Source organism: Kogia breviceps, chromosome 6 (assembly GCF_026419965.1).
Source record: "Kogia breviceps isolate mKogBre1 chromosome 6, mKogBre1 haplotype 1, whole genome shotgun sequence".
Classification (NCBI taxonomy): Eukaryota; Metazoa; Chordata; class Mammalia; order Artiodactyla; family Physeteridae; genus Kogia; species Kogia breviceps.
In genome coordinates this window covers 17,649,281-17,671,035 of record NC_081315.1, presented here as the reverse complement: position 1 = coordinate 17,671,035, position 21,755 = coordinate 17,649,281, and the positions used below count along the sequence as shown (strand labels likewise).

At 39.4% G+C, this 21,755-nt stretch overlaps 1 protein-coding gene across 1 annotated transcript in view; it reads right to left on the bottom strand.

Annotated features, from left to right (window-relative positions):
- The window catches only part of METAP1 (methionyl aminopeptidase 1), a 67,807-nt gene that overhangs the window by 7,620 nt on the left and 38,432 nt on the right, over window positions 1-21,755 (bottom strand). The window contains exons 3-9 of the mRNA XM_059066898.2: window positions 17,642-17,757; window positions 15,967-16,027; window positions 11,434-11,525; window positions 10,617-10,700; window positions 8,580-8,718; window positions 6,905-7,036; window positions 3,019-3,162 (exon numbers count right to left, since the gene is read on the bottom strand). Of these exons, the coding sequence (XP_058922881.1) occupies window positions 3,019-3,162; window positions 6,905-7,036; window positions 8,580-8,718; window positions 10,617-10,700; window positions 11,434-11,525; window positions 15,967-16,027; window positions 17,642-17,757 (768 nt within the window). The remainder of the gene's footprint in view (window positions 1-3,018; window positions 3,163-6,904; window positions 7,037-8,579; window positions 8,719-10,616; window positions 10,701-11,433; window positions 11,526-15,966; window positions 16,028-17,641; window positions 17,758-21,755) is intronic.

Sequence of the window (21,755 nt, the reverse complement as noted above, 5' to 3'; positions counted from 1 at the left end):
ACAAGGCTCACTCGAACAAACATACATCATCTAGCGACTACACTATAGCAGATACTACTGCAGAGTGCTTTCACAAAAGGGTGTACCTGCTCTACCGTCTGCCTCCCAGAATTACCGTGATACATAGTCTAAAGATAGGGCAGTATCACCTTTACTTCCAAACCATAATGACAAAGAAGCACACTAAACTCTCATCTAACAAGGACTTCTCTTACACGGAAGGAGGTGGAGGGAAGTTACACAACAATTTCCTGGTTCCGTGCTCAGGTGCTTAGGAATATGAAGTTACAAGCCAAAGCTGGGATCGTTTACATTTCAAAAGGCCTCTGCAGTACAGAGACTCTCTCAGGAGCTTCCTTTAACACGTCCCTAAAGGGACCACACATATATTTTGTTTTATCTAAACCCGATTAACACTTGACTTTTCCAAAACATATCAGTTGGATGAAATGAAGTATACCTGGGTCCTTGTTTCTTTTTTCAGAATTTTTATTTCTAATTAAATAGTTTAACATGAAACTCAAGTGCCATCTTTTGTGTATCGGTGGTATGGTATTTTGCTGACACCATCATCACTGACCCGTATCTCCGTCTCCCATAAATTCTATTTCCTTCAAAAAAAATCTCTCTTTATGACATATGCACACTACTGTGTATTGACATAAAATACGTAACTCCTAAGAGCCTTCTGTATAGCACAGGGAACTCTACTCAGTGTTCTGTAACGGCCTGTATGGGAAGAGAATCTAAAAAAGAGTGGATATATGTATATGTATAACTGATTCACTTTGCAGTACAGCAGAAACACAACAATGTAAATCAACTCTACTCCAATAAAAATTAACAGACACAGACAGATAGACAAAAAGTCTCTATCTAGTCCATACCTAAACCTAAGTTTGTTACCTCTGCAAGTAAGGGTGCTTTTTGCATTCCCTCCCTTGCACACTCTTGTTCCACACACAAAACACACATACGTACACGTGTGGCACATGCCAGTGTCATCAGAATAGCTACTTCCATTCTGTTCAAGGCAATGCACATCAGGCGATCACAGGGCTTACCAGGAAGGAATGAAGCTGGCTACCTATTTTCTATTGCTAGCTTTTACTTCAAGCACAATTCCAGCTGAAGTAAAAAGGACCACGTGGTCTGCTAATAAATGCTTATTGATTCAGGTCAAATGCTGTGCCTTCAGTGACTTCTCTAGCTTCTCCTGTTGAGACGTTTCTCACGCGTTTCCCTTTCTCTTCACAACTGCTGACGTCTTAGATTTCACCACCTCACATCTGGATTACGACAACGACTGTGCCTCAGGCTGACAAGTCTGGCTAACTCACACGTGCAATACATTCTGGACACCACCGCTGAATTTTCCTCCCCAAACGGCAATTTCACCTTGCCATTCTTCTGCCAGAAAATGTTCTGCAAATCCCTAAAATGAAGTCACATATCCTCGATGTGGCCCTGCCCATTTCTAGTTCTTCACACATAATTCTCAGCCCAAGCTTACCTTGTCTCTGTTCAGTCTCACCTTGAGGCACCTATTCATGCTTCCCCAACCGCCTGGAATGTTCTTCCTCATCTCTCCAGCAAACCACAATCTCAACCTTTATTTCTCCCACAAGACCCGGCGCCCAGCTGCTTCAGTCCTCCCTAGGCAGCACGGGAAAGACTGACTCTAGAAAACCAGACAGAACCTAGGTACCAATCCTACACCTGACATTTATTTACTAGTTTGTGTGGGCTTGAATAAATAAATCACTTCCCTAGACACAGAATCTGCTTTTTATTTTTATTTTTTGGTGGTACGTGGGCCTCTCACTGCTGTGGCCTCTCCCGTTGCGGAGCACAGGCTCCGGACGCGCAGGCTCAGCGGCCATGGCTCACGGGCCCAGCCGCTCCGCGGCACGTGGGATCTTCCCTGACCGGGGCTCGAACCCGCGTCCCCTGCATCGGCAGGCGGATTCTCAACCACTGCGCCACCAGGGAAGCCCCAGAATCTGCTTTTTAAAAATAGGGCTAAGAAATTATTCAAAGAGTTGTGATGATCAAATGAGATCATGTATCTCGTCGCCATCATCACTCTAAAAGTTAACATGCATTATCTCACTCAATCCGAGTAACAGTTCTAGGGTAGGTACCATTCCCTGCTACTGTGCATGTGAGGAAAAACATAAGTACAAGGAGGTACACGAAAGTGTCTACGTAGCAGTGGCTCCTATATATTTGTTAAATTCCTTCTTAGGTCACTTACTGTGGACAGCTTTCCTTTCTAGCACTAAATAACAGACTCACCCCTGCATGTCTTAACTCTCCAAGAGAAAGGTTTCTGTAAGGCATTAATCGCCCAAAACTTCCTCTGTTAATCTATCGGACAGCACTCAATTTGAGAAAAGGTACTTTGTCGATCCCCCTCTATACCCACGAAGAATACAGTAGCTGACATGTACTGAGAACTCAAATCAAACCCAGCCGAGCCAATTTCATTTAAGGAATCAGAATACATGTGGCGGAGAGTATTGTCTGTTCACCAAAATTACTAGTTTCCTTTTCTTCCCGAGTACTCAGCTGGATTACATGTCCCCACCTCCCTTGCAGTTAGTGCAGCCATGTGACTGAATTCCTGCCAATGAAAAGTAAATGTAAGTGATTTATGCCAAGTCCAGGCAGGCCCATTAAAACCTCCCAAGCATACCCCTCCATGCTTCTCCCCTGGTCCCCAATATCTGTACGACTAGGAGGGGAACCCCCAAAGTGACCTTGAAAGCTACAGGCTGAAAGTGACAAGAGCCTGGGTCAGAGAATAACTGTCCCACCCCACCCCCCCAGAGTGACCAAACACACATGCTGTGGACTGTTATGTGCCTTGTGTATACATTTTGGGGGGTCTATTTGTAACAGCTAATAGATTACTCTAATAAATACAAAGTAGTAAGTAGGTCCTGTCAAATGTTTGAATAAATATTTGTTGAATAAATATAGTTAGCAAATACCAAATCTTTGGACAGTACTCACTGGCATAGTGGGGTACGTTGGGGGCCGTATGAAAAAGCTTGTGGATTCCATGCCCACAATAGCTTCGAACAACGGAAAATCCATTTGCTTGGGCATGCTTCTGAATAATGTTTCCCAATTCTCTGTAACGAACACCAGGTTTCACTGAAAGGAAAAGAGAAGACTCGTGACAAAGAGAAGGAAAAACTAATAATTACTAAGCAATCACTGTCTATGCCAGGAACCTTTCTGAAGGCTTTTACACACCTACATTCCGAGACTTTCAAGGTGAGGAAACCGAAGCACAAAGAGGCTACACTGCCGGGAAACGGCAAAGCTGAGATCCAAGCCAGCAGCACCTGGGTTTCCTCCTTTGCTGCGGAAGAAGAGGGCGTGTGCAGCAGTTAAGGGGTTGAGAGAGGCACCGCTTGCTCTCTGAGTAAACAAGAGCATGGAACACACACTTCTCTTCCTCGCCTTCTCTAAGGGTCAGTGTGCTTTCCATTAAAGCGAGCAGAAGAGATAAGAGAGGAAAGAGCATCAGGAGAAAAAGGAATGTCCGAAAAGGAACTTGACTTGTCCTCAGTTTTAGTCTGGTCGATTTCTCAAAGAGTTACTTCCCCTGGGCTCCTTTATCCCCATAAAAGTGGTTCTCAAATTACTCATAGTTGCCTCTGCAGAAGGTCTTAGGAGCAGGATGTAGAAAGGTACTTCTCACTGTATACTTCCAGCCCTGTTTAATTTTTATGACTTTTACCACTGTTTAAATAAAAACCAAAAGAAGCGGTTCTTATTGCTGCTACCGCTCTCCTGGCACGGAGACTCCTAGGGAGTCCAGTCACGGTTCTGGGGGTCCTCCCACTCCCAAGAGTCCCCTACTGTGCCTCTCTCATCTCCAACCTGAGGTTCAGACACAACACATCCTCTCCAGTCAATCAAAATTCCAGGTGAACGGCTCAAGGAATCATTTTCGTAACATTTACTTGCTCTTAGCCACATGTTCCAGCTTGACTTTTATGGGGGGGGGGGGGGGTTTAATGATTTTTGAGGAACATGCTGACGTGCATAATGATTTTCTTGCATTCCCATCCGAGCCGTCCTATCAGCCCCAGTCAGCAGGGAGGAAAGGAAAATTTTAACCATGGTGCACAACACACGATAAACTGTTCAACAATAATGACGGAGGGTGAGAGAGGAGACTTCTCCCCTAATTCTCAAGCCACAGGGAATTCTGGTCCCAGGGAAGTAACTGGAGACATTTCTGGTTGTCACAACGAGGAGTGGTGGTGCAAACGGCCTCTCGTGGGTAGAGACCAGGAATGCTGCTAAGCATCCTACAGGACACAGGACAGGCTCCCACGGCAAAGAATTATCAGACTCAAAACGCCATTAGCATGTAGACTGAGAAGCCCTATTCTAGAAGGCTAATTTCATAGTTGGTCAAGCTCTCTAGTGCTCTGCACCAGGGTGGGCAGCCAAATTATTGGAAAACAAGAGGCAGGAACGATACATACAAAAGTGTTAATAGCACTTTCCAGAGATGAAGCAACTTCTATTCTTTCCTGTCTACTGTTAATGAAGACTTTGGTTTCTTGCAGTTTCTTAGCAAGTTTTATTCCTGTGTCACTGTAAAACAACATGCCAGCTGTCTGGTTATTTCAATCAACTCACAGAGAAGCAAAAGGGACATAAACATTGAACACAGAAACCCTAAAAATGATTTAAAACTAAGGCTTCCAAAATGAGAAACTAAATATTAAAGTCCTCATCTCACAATACCACAGGAATATCAAAGTTTTTTAAGTATAATCAACAGTGAAAAATAAGGAAAAGAATATCTCACATATTGATATATAAAAATAATCACATGCTTTCATTTTTCATTCCTCTGACCTCATTAAATTAGTAAAAATTGCGTCATATCCTATATGTTTGCCTAAGAACCCTGTCCTGTCCAGTACATTGTTGATGATATATCAGATTTATTTAACAGGAGGTGGGGGGTGGATAACACACTGAACAATAAGGTTGAAATGCTGTGGATTTTAACTGAAAAGTTATTTGCCCTCAAACTGTCCTTTGTAATAGTCTGTTAACATTTGCAACAAGACTCTCCTTCTCTTTCCTCACAAGATACTGCATAAATTTTAAAAAACTTGGATGAACTGCTGTATGTGACAAAAATCCCACAGAAATACATCTACCCAAAGATATTATTCACTGCAATAGCAAGATATATGGAAAACACCAAAATCCAGTAGGGGAATAGTTGTAGAAATTTTTATACTGTGGAATATAATATATAGCCATTAAAAGAATGGAGATCTATGCATGCAGGTACGTACGTATTCTAATATGGAAAGACCTCTAAGATATTACTGGTTGGAAAGTACCAAATTATAGAATACCGCAAATCTTATGACTCCATTTAACCTAATTAAACACATACATACAGTTATGTGTGTTTCTATGTGTATATTAACGTACTGCAGAGAAAAAAACCTAAATGTTAAAAGTGGACACCTTTGGGGACTGCTGGTGGCGCAGTGGTTAAGAATCCACCTGCCAATGCAGGGGACATGGGTTCAAGCCCTGGTCCAGGAAGATCCCACATGACACAGAGCAACTAAAGCCAGTGCACCACAACTACTGAGCCTGCGCTCTAGAGCCCATGAGCCACAACTACTGAAGCTCGTGTGGCTAGAGCCAGTGCTCCACAACAAGAGAAGCCACCGCGGTGAGAAGCTCGCACACCGCAACGAAGAGTGGCCCCCACTCGCCGCAGCTAGAGAAAGCCTGTGCGCAGCAACGAGGACCCAATGCAGCCAAAAATAAGTAAATTTATTTTAAAAATTTTAAAAAGTGGACACCTCTGGAGAAAAGAGATTTAAAAAAAAAAAGGAGGGCCTCCCTGGCGGCGCAGTGGTTGAGAGTCCGCCTGCCAATGCAGGGGACACAGGTTCGTGCCCCGGTCCGGGAGGATCCCACATGCCGCGGAGCGGCTGGGCCCGTGAGCCGTGGCCGCTGAGCCTGCGCGTCTGGAGCCTGTGCTCCGCAACGGGAGGGGCCACAACAGTGAGAGGCCCGTGTACCACAAAAACAAAAAAAAAAGGAGAGGCAAGCGTAAAGGAAGATGAATCGTTTTTCTCTTATAATCTAACACACTCTTTCACAAAATAATTAAAAAGTAGGAGAAAAGTTGCACTCAAGAACTATCCACAAGTTAGAAAGAGAAAAACAAATACTGTATGTTAACACACATATATATATGGAATCTTAAAAAAAAATGGTTCTGATGAACCTAGGGGCAGGACACGAATAAAGTCGCAGACGTAGAGAATGGACTTGAGGACACAGGGAGGGGGAAAGGGAACCTGGAACGAAGTGAGAGCGTAGCATGGACATATATACACTACCAAATGTAAAATAGATAGCTAGTGGGAAGCAGCCGCATAGCACAGGGAGATCAGCTTGGTGCTTTGTGACCACCTAGAGGGGTAGGATGGGGGGGTGGGAGGGAGGCGCAAGAGGGAGGAGATATGGGGATATATGTATACGTATAGCTGATTCACTTTGTTTTACAGCAGAAACTAACACAACATTGTAAAGCAATTATATGCCAATAAAGACGTTAAAAATAAAAAAGTATCTACACATTCCTCCTCATTTATCAGCCAGAGAAAAGGAAGCTAAATCATAGAAGAGTCAAAGAAATAAGCAATAATCCAGTCCATCCTCATCAAGGGATTCCCAAGTCATCCTTAAACCTGCTACTGCCAAACCCAAAGCCAACGCAGGCAGAGCAGAGGCACAGCTGGGCGGCGTGACGCAGGCACAGCACAGCGACAGGTCGCTCAGGGCCCACACCACACGGAAGCTCCAGCGGGCGCCCCGCACTGAGCCTGACCTGCATCCATGGCTTGCATCAGGCACTCATATGTGGTCTGGACCAGTTTCCGAGCTCCCTCATCCACGTCTCCAACAAAAAACGTCTCATTCAGGTCCCCGTGATAACCATTGCGATAAAGAGTGATGTCGACTGCAAAAGAATGTGCACACATAAAGACCACACTTGTTTTTATCTCAAAACTCAAGGTAACTTTCACCAACATGACAGAATCAAGCAGCTCAATGAGAAAGATAACTTCTGCATCCACAAGTGACACCAATGAATACATACTTAATGCCCAAGAGGCACTTCTTGTCTGGAATGCAGCTGAACTCACTGTGGAAAACAGGTCCATGGTCTCGCAGCACAAGCCAGACGGTGGCCTTTAACACTCTTTTACAGCAGTGGTTAGATCATTTACGGCAGAAGAAAAATGTATCCCCGGATACATTCATGCAAGATCAATGACCCAAGTTAAGAACATTAAATGAAGGACTTTGCCACATTTTGACATTAAACAGGAAATACTGCTTTCATTCGTTATCTTTAACGACTTTTTCCTCATCCTAGTGAATCAATAAATAGAAACATTCACACTATTCTATACTTATTTTTCAAAGACTCATTTGCTTTTCACTTATTTGTGACTATTCCCTTGTTTAAAAATACAGATTACCACTACACCACTAAACTACACTAAATGTATCCTATGGGGCACATTAAATGAGTATTCTTAAACCATAAATTTTCAATCCACTTAGAATATCACAGTATAGGTGTGTTGGCTCTAGCACAACACACACGTTCCTGAAAAACCTCACACATTATGTGTGTAATAAAAATAATAAGGCTTATATATGAAAAACAGCATTGGGCACACCCCTCAAAACTTACGGAATTTTATAAAGATACTCTAACTGAAGCAAAAACAATTCATGTAAAAACAGTGTTGATCAAGTCCCCACTACCATTCACAGCCAACATCTCAGTTGGTCCATTCTCTGTAGCCTTTAACATTAACACCTGGGCTCAGGCTTCCTTGTTTGATACATAGATCCTTGAAGATATCTGATTACTAAAGAGACCAAGTTCATCAATATTAAAAATACCATCGAGGGGAGACTAATTCATCAACATTTTTTCAATCACAGAGGAAAATGTTTTTTGCAGCTTTCTCTGCACTTGAAGTTTCCCAAAATAGCTTAACACAGCGGTCCCTAAAGCCACTTTCTGAACTTCTTACATCAAGGACAATACTTCTGCAGAATTTTTAGCTTGTTTTCTTAAAAGCTTCATATATTACTAATGATTTCTCTTTATCTGTAAGAAAGCCTGCCCTGATTTCTTCAAAACCAACAGTGGACTAAAAGAAATAAGAAAAAACAAATCCCACTTGAATCAACATTACTTCCACACTTCATTGACATCTGTCCCCTATTTACCAATCACATAATCATCAACTGCATTAAAGAACCTGTATCAAGCACATCATACTAGAAGCACCTTGAAAGCAGTTAAATATCTTAAAACCATAAAATAGGTTTCCAGAGATTTTCAATTTATTTTAAGCTTTAAATATGGAAAAAGTAAGTTAAAGACAGGAAGCAAGTGAGGAAGATGCAAGTCACTATTAGACTCCCAAAGCCTTGCTGCTTCTTTGCTAACAGTGACAAAAGTCACACTTATTTCTTACCATTAACAATATCACCTTCTTGCAAGGGCCGTCTGTCTGGAATTCCATGGCAGATCACTTCATTCACTGAAGTACAACAAGACTTTGGGAAATTATAATAATTCAGGGGAGAAGGATAGCAATTTCTTGCAATGCATGCCTATAATAAATTAAAAATATGGAGAGAATAATCTGGAATGTGCAAAAGAAAAAGCTAATCTGTATACAATTAATCAGATTTTTTTTTTTTTTTACTTTTTTTTTGCGGTACGCAGGCCTCTCATTGTTGTGGCCTCTCCCTTTGCGGGGCACAGGCTCCGGACGCACAGGCTCAGCGGCCATGGCTCACGGGCCCAGCCGCTCCGCGGCACGTGTGATCTTCCCGGACCGGGGCACGAACCCGCGTCCCCTGCATCGGCAGGCGGATTCTCAACCACTGCGCCACCAGGGAAGCCCTAATCAGATTTTAAAATTTGAAAAATGTGGAAAATTTTGTTGTACAAATGCTCCTAATGAAGAACTTATTTAAGATTTTATTTTAGAAATACTAGTAGCTATTAAACAGTAGATCAATAGTAGGGTTTCTAAGTCAGACCACAGGCAAACCAGTTTGATAATTGCAAAGGAAAAGAAAATTCACATATTTCAAATATTTACAAACATATACAAGATGTCACTATATGAAGATTTTATTTTAGAATTACCTACTCCTTATGAAAAACATATTATTTAAAATTTAAAATTAATGTGCACATTTAATGTAATTATAATTTCTTACATAGAAACAAGCCTCTATCCCTAATAAAATAAAAGTAATAAAAATAAAAATAAATACTAGTAATAATTAAGAGATGGTAAAGTATTCCCTGAGACATTTTAACCACTGCATTCATGTGGAACAACAAAGGAACCTCTATGAAAATGATCTGGTTCTCCATAAATAAGTCTTATTTTACCTGGATGTTTTTATACAGTGGTAGTCATAGCATACATAATTTCTCTTTCCACACTGCCACAGTCTTCATACTAATAATTTTAAAATAGTTGCCTAAAATACAATTTGTGGAATGTACTATAATTTCATGGGCAATTCTATTATTGAAAATTTATATTAGCTTCCTCAATTACAAAAAAAATTATGATCAACAACTACACGCCTATCATTTTTCCTTATATTTAACGATATGCTTCTGTATTTCTTACAGCAGTATAAATACTGATTAAGAGCACACAGAAGCAGATTGCGTTGACTGAAAATGCCAACTCCATTATTACAAGTTGTGTAACCCAGAGCAGCTTAACCTCTCTCTGCCTCAGTTTCCTTATCTATACGATGGAGATGACAGTAGCATCTATCTCATTGAGTTGCTGGGGAAATTAAATGAATTAATAAAAGAAGCACATAAAAGAGCACCTGGGGCTTCCCTGGTGGCGCAGTGGTTGAGAGTCCACCTGCCGATGCAGGGGACACGGGTTCGTGCCCCGGTCCGGGAAGATCCCACATGCCGCGGAACGGCTGGGCCCGTAAGCCATGGCCACTGAGCCTAAGCATCCAGAGCCTGTGCTCTGCAGCGGGAGAGGCCACAACAGTGAGAGGCCCGCGTATCACACACACACAAAAAAAAGTATACCTATACCACATTTACTACAAACATGTATCTGGTCTGTTTGTGGCCTTGTTATTACAGATATAAAAAGGAAGATTTTTTTCCTACTAATCTAGTAGCAGAAATTATATTCATTTTTATTTCAAAATATTTGATGCATGTGGTAGCATGATTTACTTAAAGCACTAATAAAGCTAATCATCTAAACTAAACTAAAATGTTATGAAATGTGAGGTTTCAGAAACAAGCTTACCTCAGACCCCAATATCACAGATACTTAAAGATGGGAAAATGACTGTTGAATACTTTCTATATTTGAAACAAAGTAAAAAATTTGCTTTCAAATTAGCCAAGTGTAGATATTCAGAACTTAGGTTTACTTAATTTTTAGAAGTCTAAATCACCTAACAGTATGAAAAAAATTTTCAAAGCATAAAATTAAAATTCTTACTAAGTGTACAGCATGATCTATTTCTTCAGTAGTTACACCTGGTTTAATCATATCAGCAGCAATGTCCAGTACTTCTCTGGCAAGCTGTAAAAGAGAAACACTTCATACATTCAAGAAGAAATGAAACAAATAGAAATAGAAATCTGTACCCTTTGGACTAACTTAGATTTTGTAGGATATTGATAAGATGAACCTCACCTTGAATATTATAATCCTGAATTTTCATTTTACAACCATTTGTATGTATTTCTAACACCCATTAATAAATGTGTATGCATGTGTGTGTAAACATATAAATTAAATTGGGCTAACTAGCAAATAGCTTAATAAGTACATCTCACTGATTTCTATGGGAAAATGTACATCCTAAGTAATCTAAACAATAATGAACTGATGAAGTTTGAGGCTTCTCACAGTTCTACAATGAGGAAGGGAAGGGAGGGAAAGAAAAGGATAGATGAATGATTTTCCTCAAAGAACCACAGAAAATAACTATTACACGTAGAATGGATAAATAACAAGGTCCTACTATACAGCACAGGGAACTGTATTCAATACCCTGGAATAAACCATAATGGAAAAGAATATAAAAAAGAATGTATGTATAACTGAGTCACTTTGCTGTACAGCAGAAATTAACACAACATTGTAAATCAACTATACTTCAAAAGATAAATTTAAAAGTAAAGTAAATATGGCTGGTCACAGTTTTACTATGTAACATTTGCTACCTTTATAAATGAGCAAATCATTGACTTCATGTGTTATAACTACTTAAACATGTTCTATCCCATGGCGGGGAGAAAAAAACTCTTACCCTACATACGAGTCGCATCCCTTCTATATCTTCAGATGAAAGTAACTTAATTTGAGAAGTACCTTTAAGAGCCTGCTCAGATTCAGACATTCCTGGTAAAGAAAGTCAGTAAGTAAAACCAAAATGAACAAAAAGGTATAGTATATATTAGCATAATTATTCCCTTGATGACATAACAATAGTCAGGTCTCACTATTTCACACAACGGTATTTCATAATATGGGAGGGTCCAGGTCAGGTTTTCTGAAAAAATACTTTCAACATGAAATTTGCTAAACAAACTGAAAGAACAATTTTAAAGAACAAATTTCCAAATCTATGAGAAATCATTCAAGATGGAGTACTTATGATTTGACAGGGAGTGCGTTAATAAGGTCAGTAAATGATTCGCATTTGAAGAGCACCATACAATTTATAACTGTTTTCATGATCATCATCTCATGAAGCAAGTATATTACCAACAACTGATAAATTACACTCATTTATTTTTTGAAACTGGAACCTAAGTCAGTGTTTTTTAAATGGCAGTTTGTGACTCTTTAGTGGCTATTAGTGGGCTATGACTATTATTTTTTTATAGTAAATATTTTTTATAGTAAATTTTTTATAGTAAATATAGTAAGTAAATTTATAGTAAATAAATATAGTAAATAAATAAATATAGTAAATAAATAAATAGACTATATCATACAGGGTAAGTAAGCAAGTAATAAGCAAGTAAGTGCTGTTGTAAAATGTTTGAATGTTAACTTATACACACACACATATACACAGATCATGCTATAAAATACAGTTCTCTGGGTCACAGTCAAAAAAGTTTGAAAAATACTGACCTAAGAATTTTCACTAATAAAATTAGCTTAATTGAAGTTATTCATACATTTAAAAGCGTTAAAGCCAGTATAATAATTATTTCAAAATTCAACAAAAAGAATATAATCATAAACTACTCTTTTTATAAATGCTGATATAACAATACCAAATAAAATATTACCAAACAGAATCCAAAAAACATAGTACACCACACCTTCAGTGAGATTCATATTGGAAAGGCAAGGATAGTTCAATATTAAACTATTAATATAACTCATCATAACCACAGATTAAGTAATGAAAAATAAATGACCATCTAGAAAGATAATTCTGATAACATAGCCAGCTACCACTTTTATATGATAAATATAAATCTCAAGCCAAGAACCAACATCATGGAATGCCCACTATCAGCACTAGTATTTTTAGCACTGTTCTGACAATACTAGCAGATGTATTAAATGAGAGAAAGAAACAAAACATATAAAATTAGAAAGAAAAAGAAAAAATCCTTATCAATTTCAGATATGATTATATATCCCTAGAACAAGGGAATATCTGGTAAATGACTAGAAATAAGAATTCGGCAAGTTGGCAGATAAAAAAAAAATATATAAAAATCAATAACAAGCAAAAAATACAGAAGATATTATATTCACAAGAATAACTTAAAAAGAAAGTATTCAGGAATAACTTAACATTAAAAGGCCTAATGAAGGAAAGAAAAACATACCCTGTTCTTGGATAGGTAGACTCAATATTGTAAAGGTGTCAATTCTTCCAAAATTAGTCTATAAATTTAATACTATCCCAATAAAAAATGGCAACAGGACATTTTTGGGAACCAGACAAGCTGATTCTAAATTTCACATGGAAAAACAAACATGCAAGAATAGTCAGGAAAATTCTGAAAAAGAGGAAAGGCGGGGGCAACAAGGCCTATCAAGTATTAAAACATGACATAGCTGTAATAATTGAGAGTTTGGCAATGGCATATGATTAGACAGATGGGTTAATGAAACAGAACAGAATCCAAAAACCTAAAGACATGAAGATTTAACATAGTGATACAGGTTGCATTTTAAATCAGTAAGAAAAAGACTAATTTTTAAAAATAACTCGTAATGTGACAACCAGATATTCTGCTGAGAAAAAAATAAAGTTGCATCCCTACTTAACCCCTAAAGATAAATAAGTTTCAGATGGACCAAAACTTTTATCACACACACAAGAAGAGAAAACCATAGAAATAGTAGAAGAAAACATGGGAAAATATTTTTATAATCTCTGAACCCAAAAGGTCTTTCTAGGTCATAAAGCCATAGGCACCTTATAAGAAAACACTGATAAATTTTACTACAGAAGAGTGTTGAAAGTTTGTCATAAATGTAATGTTACAAAGACAAAAATGTAACTGTTTGATTGGGAGAAAACATTTTATAGTACATACATCAAGAGATTATTTTCCTTAATACAGAAAGAGCATTTATAAGTCAGTATGGAAAAAACTAAGTAATCTAACTGAGGGGAAAAAAGTCTAAGGATATGAATAGACAGTTCAAAAGGAAAAATATACATATGATTTTTAAAAATAAAGAGATGGGGCTTCCCTAGTGGCACAGTGGTTGAGAATCTGCCTGCCAATGCAGGGGACATGGGTTCATGCCCCGGTCCGGGAAGATCCCAAATGCCGCAGAGCGGCTGGGCCCGTGAGCCATGGCCGCTGAGCCTGTGCGTCCAGAGCCTGTGCTCTGCAACAGGAGAGGCCACAACAGTGAGAGGCCTGCGTACCACAAAAAAAAAAAAAAAAAAAAAAAAAAATTAAAAAAACAAATACATAAAGAGATGTTCAACCTTACTCATAACTTAAAAATGCAAATTTAAAAAACTGCAAAATACCATTTTTCATTTTCAAATTAGCACAGATCGCAAAACTTGCTAACATTCTAAGCTGGGGAAGATACAGGAAAAGAGGGCTTCCCAGGTGGCTCAGTGGTTAAAAATCCTCCTGCCAACGCAGGGGACACGGGTTTGAGCCCTGGTCCAGGAAGATCCCACTTGCCAGGGAGCAACTAAGCCCATGCGCCACAACTACTGAGTCCGCATGCCACAACTACTGAAGCCCACGTGCCTAGAGCCTGTGCCCTGCAACAGGAGAAGCCACTGCAATGAGAAGGCCACGCACCACAATGAGGAGTAGCCCCTGCTCACGGCAACTAGAGAAAGCCCGCACCCAGCAACAAAGACCCAATGCAGCCAAAAATAATTTATTTAAAAAGAAAAAAAGATACAGGGAAAGCAACTCTCATGTTTTTATCTGGCAAAAAAAATCTCTAAGATTTGTAATACCTCTCAAAATTTTTAAAAATGCATGTATCCTGTGATCTGGCTATTTCACTTTAGGCAGTTAACCTACAGAAATACTCTCAACATGTGCACAGATATGTAATTATAAGGACGGTTCCTGTAGTCAAATTATTAGAAGTAAAAACCTGGAAATAATCTAAACATACATTAGTAGGAGTCTGGTTTAATAAATTATAACATGTCCACATAACGGAATACTTCAGTCATTAAAGAAATGGTTTTATATGGGATTATATGGAATATTTACAACATAAAATATAACAGAGCAAGGTGAAAAGGTGTATATAGTTTGTTCCTTTTGTGTATAATTGGGTGGGGGGTGTTAATGTGTGTATACACAACAAATATCTCTGAAAAGTTCTACAAGAAATCATTAATAGTGATTACTTCTGGGGAAAAGTACTCACTTTTCACTGTGCAACATTTTATCCTGTTACAATTTACCTTATCTATGTACTCTTTAAAAATACAATTTAAAACTATATTCAAGAATATTAAATACAGTGTAATGAAATTATACATCCTCAACAGTGTCCTATCATTGACTCTTTTCCTTCAATTTATCTGAAATAGTGGAGTTTAACTAAATTCTCAAATTATATTCATAAGGACTTAATACAGTTCCCTTTATTCCTTCGAGAAAAAAGCAAAGGTAGCTTAGCTCAGTAGATTAAACCACATTCAACCATTTTTGACAAGCAAACTCAGTAATTTCACATAATCCAACTTTAGCCTATGCTGTAAAATACCTGTCTTCTCTGCATGTCTCACTATCATTAACCATAAAGAGAGAAGACAATAGAACCCACCTCAGGAGTGTTGAAAGTATTAAATGGAGTAATACATGTAAAGAGGTTGGCACAGTGCCTGACACACAGTTATGAAAAAATATCAGTTATAGAATCATCAGCATCACCATTTACTACTATTATCAGCACCATTACTACTATTTCTATTACTGCTACAGTCCAGAGTCTTTAGTTAGGCATGCATTCAAGGCCTCCACCATCTGTTTTTACCTACATGGATATTATTTAATTAAGGTTGGAGAACATGCTAAAATCAAAACTTTTTTTTAAATCTAGAATTTGATATAACACCACAAAATACAATATTATGTTGAATGTAGCCTTTAACAGCCACATAAACAATGTTTTCAGAATTGACTAGATTTCCAATGAGAGGAAAGAATCTTTAGTTCTCTCAAATGTTCTAGTGTGCCTTGAAAAAACATATTTACATTTATTAGAAATCCAGCACTGAAAATTTCCTACAAAAAAAGCACTCTTTTCCTCTGTAATAGTCATCAAGCCCACGAATTGAAATATGAAGAAACAGCATTGCAGAATTTACCTAAAGGGTGATCAGCATAATCTGGTCTTTGAATATAACTTGGCACTGGCCTTGTTGGCATCTGAAAAAAAACAGAGAGGTTAGATGGATCCGATTCAAACATGAAAGGAACTTTCATTATTAAAATCCACTAACAAAGAAAATAAAAGTGGGGGAATAAACACCAAATTCAAAAGTTCATTCATTTCATTTAAATCCCGGGTCCCAGGGTTTCCCTGGTGGCACAGTGGTTGGGAGTCCGCCTGGCGATGCAGGGGACACAGGTTCGTGCCCCGGTCCGGGAAGATCCCACGTGCCGCGGAGCGGCTGGGCCCGTGAGCCATGGCCGCTGAGCCTGCGCGTCCGGAGCCTGTGCTCCGCAACGGGAGAGGCCACTGCAGTGTGAGGCCCAAGTACCGAAAAAAAAAAAAAAAAAAAAAAAAAATCCCGGGTCCCCAACACCTGGCCACAGACGCGTACTGCACAGCAGGAGGTGAGCGCAGGTGAGGAACCCGGACGCACAGCAGGAGGTGAGCAGTGAAGTTCACCTGATGCTCCCCATCACTCACAGAAGCGCCTGAACCACCCCCAGACCCCGCCCCGTCGAAAAACTGTCTTCCGTGAGAGCAGTCCCTGGTGCCAAAAAGGCTGGGGACTGCTGACTTAAAAGAAAAAAAAAGTTTTGGGCTTCCCTGGTGGCGCAGTGGTTGAGAGTCCGCCTGCCGATGCAGGGGACGCGGGTTCGTGCCCCGGTCCGGGAAGATCCCACGTGCAGCAGAGCGGCTGGGCCCGTGAGCCATGGCCGCTGAGCCTGTGCGTCCGGAGCCTGTGCTCCGCAACGGGAGAGGCCACAACAGTGAGAGGCCCGCATACCGCAAAAAAAAAAAAAAAAAAAAAAAAGTTTTAAATGACATCTTAAATATCACAACATATCTATTTTGTGAAGATCGAGCCTAGTGCTAATGCCACGCCCTCTCCCAGGATACATAAGGAAAGGGGAGAGTGACAGGAGCCATTAAAGATTTAAGATCACACGCAGACAAGGAAGGTGCCCGTGTTGTTCCAAACAAATTGGTGAACCAAAATCAGTAACAAAATGATGTCTCAAAGTAAATGTACACCAATATGTTCCTGGACATTATCTCTGGGAGCTACAATTAAGCTTTCTTATATTTTTGATATTTTTCCAAATTTTAAAAATTAAAGATGTATCTCTTTTATAAAAAGAAAACAGTAAAAAGAATGTAAGTATTTGAGAATGACAAATAAATTTCCACTTAAGTCAATTCCTAGGTTAAGACTCTGAAGTCAGTCTGCCAAGAACACGGGAAGGAGCAGGAGTGGCGGAAAAGCCACATCTAAATTAAGGTAGAAGTATATCACACTAAAAAAATTTTAGAAAAGTAGTAATATACACTACCCTTCTGTTGGCCTAAAAATATTTATTCTACCGCATTCTTTTTTAAATATTAAAGAATCCTTCATCTAAAATTTTTCTACTTCATCCATGATTGTCAATTCTCCCTACTAACTTCTAAATAATGTACCATCCAAGTTAAAAAGCTAGAATGTAAACTTAATCCTGATCACATGATTCATAATTGGAATACAAATTATAAGTATCATTTTTAGGAAACTGAAAATTATGAAAATTGGTTTAAAAGAATGTTAAACTTTTATTACCTTATTTACTCACCAGTGGATAATGTGGTCTGAGTTTACCAGTATATCGATAACCTGCCCATGGGTCAGTGTTGATATCACCTTCCACAGTCCAGGAAGACACAGATTCTCGCTTGGCCTTTTCATCTTCTGGGAGATGGATAGATGAATGAGAGAAAGAAACGCCTCAGTGGTCAAGCTATGAAGCAGCAGCATACTTTAACTATCACTATTTGAAAGCCAAGCCCAAGAGCCCAGACACAAAATCCAGCAAACTTCCACCCTAACCTAAGCCACCGAAGCTACTGCTTTCTTGCTACGTCCACAGCCCTATGACTCCTCAAAGATCTAAGTGTCTTGGGAGAAAAAGCCCAAACTAAACATATTCTCATTTTTTACACAGTGTTGAATAGGAACAGCTCATAGTTGAACTCCTTTTCTCAAGTAAATACTAACTGTATTCTCTCTACAATGTCAATTTATAGGAAGCCTGTTTTTTGAAATACAAAATTTGAGCCTGGGGAAAACTTCCCAACTGAGAGCAGATATTACAAACGGATTCTGTGCTTTTACTAAAAGAACAGATTCTAAATAATCCCAAAGCAAATTTAAAGTAAAAAACAAAAACTTCTCACTTAGCTGATGAATGACTTTCGAGTCAACATTTTAAGTTGCTCAGAAAATTTTATAAGTATCATTTGCCTTTTTTCAGGAAGGAGGTAACAGAAAGAAGTAGGTAATAGAAGGAAGTAGGAAAAGGCAAAGATAAGGGGAGGGAACAATCAATCGAAAGTTACTGAAAATTTATTAGAAAAAATTTTTTGTTTGTTTTTTTGCGGTACGTGGGCCTCTCACCGTTGTGGCCTCTCCCGTTGCGGGGCACAGGCTCCGGACGCGCAGGCTCAGAGGCCACGGCTCACGGGCCCAGCCGCTCCGCGGCATGTGGGATCTTCCCAGACCGGGGCACGAACCCGTGTCCCCTGCATCGGCAGGCGGACTCTCAACCACTGCGCCACCAGGGAAGCCCTCATTAGAAAAATTAAGAATCAAACACACACCTTACTACCAGGTTAGTTAATATATAATGTTGTATTTACTGAAATACACCTAAAAATCTCCACACAGAACCTACCCTCAACGGTATCTGAGCACATTAACTGCAGTTCTTATCCAAAAACCAAAATAAAACTACTAACCTAAGACTTTAAAGAGCAGGAATTCAAATCCCTCCTACACCAAGTAGCAGCCTATACACCTCCCAATGCACACCAATGTCTTCCTGATTATTGTAATGCTATCACAGGTTTTAAAAGGCAAGCTTCAAATAATTTTAGAAGTGTACAAGGAAAAAACTCCCCCCTTTAAGCAATCTATTTAAAATTGATTTTGGACAGATGGAATCATATCTTCTTAAGCTAAAGAGGAACGGTGAAATGGGTGAAGGTGATCAAAAGGAACAAAATTCCAGGGCTTCCCTGGTGGCGCAGTGGTTGAGAGTCCGCCTGCCGATGCAGGTGGGACGCGGGTTCGTGCCCCGGTCCGGGAAGATCCCACGTGCCGCGGAGTGGCTGGGCCCGTGAGCCATGGCCGCTGAGCCTGCGCGTCCGGAGTCTGTGCTCCGCAACGGGAGAGGCCACAACGGTGAGAGGCCCGCGTACCGCAAAAAAAAAAAAAAAGGTACAAAATTCCAGTCATATGATAAATAAGTCCTGGAGATATAAAGTACAGCATGGTGACTAAAGTTATCAACAACAAGAAAAAGACAATCTAATCTCATTTTCTCATTTTACAGATGAGGAAACTGGGGCAATATGGTTCACATGGGCACAGAAATGTGGAAATGCTGCTTCCCAGTCCAGTACTCTCTCCAAAGAGCATGTGGTCAACTTGGGATTGAAAGGACCTCGAGGGGCAACTGAAAAGAATGCAAAAATACAACCAATCTATTCACATTATTTTGGAAGAAAATACAATTATAATATTATATATAAAGTAAAGGAATAGAGGGGACTTCCCTGGTGGTCCAGTGGTTAAGACTCTGAACTCCCAATCAGGGGGCATGGGTTCAAACCCTGGTGGGGGAACTAATAAGATTCCCTCATGCCACATGGCACAGCCAAAAGAAAAACAAGTAAAGGAACAGAAAAAGAGAAAGGAAAGCTCTACTACACTACTAAATTTTAGATATCTTTCTCCCCTGTGAAGTTCAGGAAAGTTTTCCTACTGACGTTAACATTCACATGAAGCTGTTTCTCACTCCAGGACAGAAATGGACTCCATTCACTGCCACTAGGGTCAAACATTATAGAAAATAGGTTTAAAATGCAGGCCAACTTACACCTGCTTTTAGCTGTGATTGCATCAAGTGCTTCTGTCTGAATCATGAACTTCAAGAATAATTTTCACCAGAAGCAGGACAGAACAGCAATCAAGATGCAGGCTTTTTGCTTTAACATACTCCAAGGGAGGGTGCAGGGAAAACGAAGGATATAAAACCTTTCAAAGCTTCCTACTGATCTGGATTCTGAACCTTCCACAATCGATTTTCAAGAGAATTGAAAGCAGACCTCCAACAAATAATATAACCCAAAAGCTATCTAAATAAGAATGAAATATGGCAAGCTCTTTTCTAGTCTCTAGGTATAATTTACTTAGGGAAAGTTTCTCTTCCGAAGTAAGTTTTACTTAATGTAAACTATTTACCGATCAATTGATCTAAGCCTCTAAGTCCCAGAAACATACGTAATAGAAACCTAATAAATATGAATTGGACTGGGGGTTGGTAACAGAACTGCATACTAACTGGTCTTTTTCAAATGACTGTGAAAGCATAGGACAGCATAAACAAACATCTGTAAGCTGTCTTTCAAACATCACAATGGACCAGGGCCAGGTAAGCTGCAGGTGGTGTCAAAGAGTACCTGATATGTGCAAGATCAGGTACCAAGTACAGCACACCTTTCTTCCTTCTTGAAAAGGTCCTGTGCAGGTGGCCTCAGCTGCCACAAAAGAACTGCCCATATCTAAGCTTTGCCTGTAACAGAATTTTCTGATTACAATCCTGACTCAGTTCTCCCAGGGATGATTATTAAATGGCTACTGAGCACTTACTATGCACTGTACATACACCAAGCACTTTACATAGATTTGTTTAATTAACACTCACAATAAATGCATGATTTCGGCAGTTTGGAAGTGAGGCTTAAAGTAATCCGTGCTCAAAAAGCTTGGTGGAACCAGTTCTGAAATATTATCTAATACCTTCCCTCCGCAATCCAAAACTCAAGCATACTAATTTGGAAGGGTAGAAGAGTAGAATAAAAAGTATTATTTAGAGGTGTTTGGTTTTTTTTGCCCGCGCTGCATGGCTTATAGGATCTTATTTCCCCGACCAGGGATTGAACTCAGGCCACAGCAGTGAAAGCGCCAAGTCCTAACCACTGGACCGCCAGGAAATCCCACAGAGGTTTTTCTTTTGTTTGTTTTTTTTTTTTTAACGAGTTTTTATATCATATCTTTGGCTATTCAGAAGATACCTGTCAACCATGTCCACCTTTTACTTTAGGAAAATGGGAGGCAAAGAAACACTGAGTATATCAGTGGTGAGTGTAAAAAGTGTAGAATAATATAGTATTAAGATGTGAAGTGCTACAACTTTTACAGATCAAAGGCAATGGTACTGTGTAAACTCTGGCAGGAGATATGTGTAAGAAATATGCACCCAAGCATCAGCATTACATACATTTAAGGGCTTGACAACCTAACTGGTCTTCTTTACTATGACACATAAAAAGTAAATTATGCTCTTGAGTCATTTAACTCACACTTGAAATATTCCTAAGGTCTGATTAGCTTCTGCAACCAAGAAAACTCCAGGTCCAAATGATTTCACTGGTGAATTCTACCAAACATTTACAGAAGAAATCATACCAATTCTACACAACCTCTTCCAGAAAACAGAAGCGGAGCAAATGTTTCCCATTCTATGAGTCCAGGATTACTCTAATGCCAGATCCAGTCAAAGACATTAAAAGCAAATTACAGACCAATATCCCTCATGAACATAAATATAAATCAGTCATCTTTAATTAGAGATCAGTTCACATGAACCGTTTGCTACATTATTGCACTACTATTTCTTGGAATGA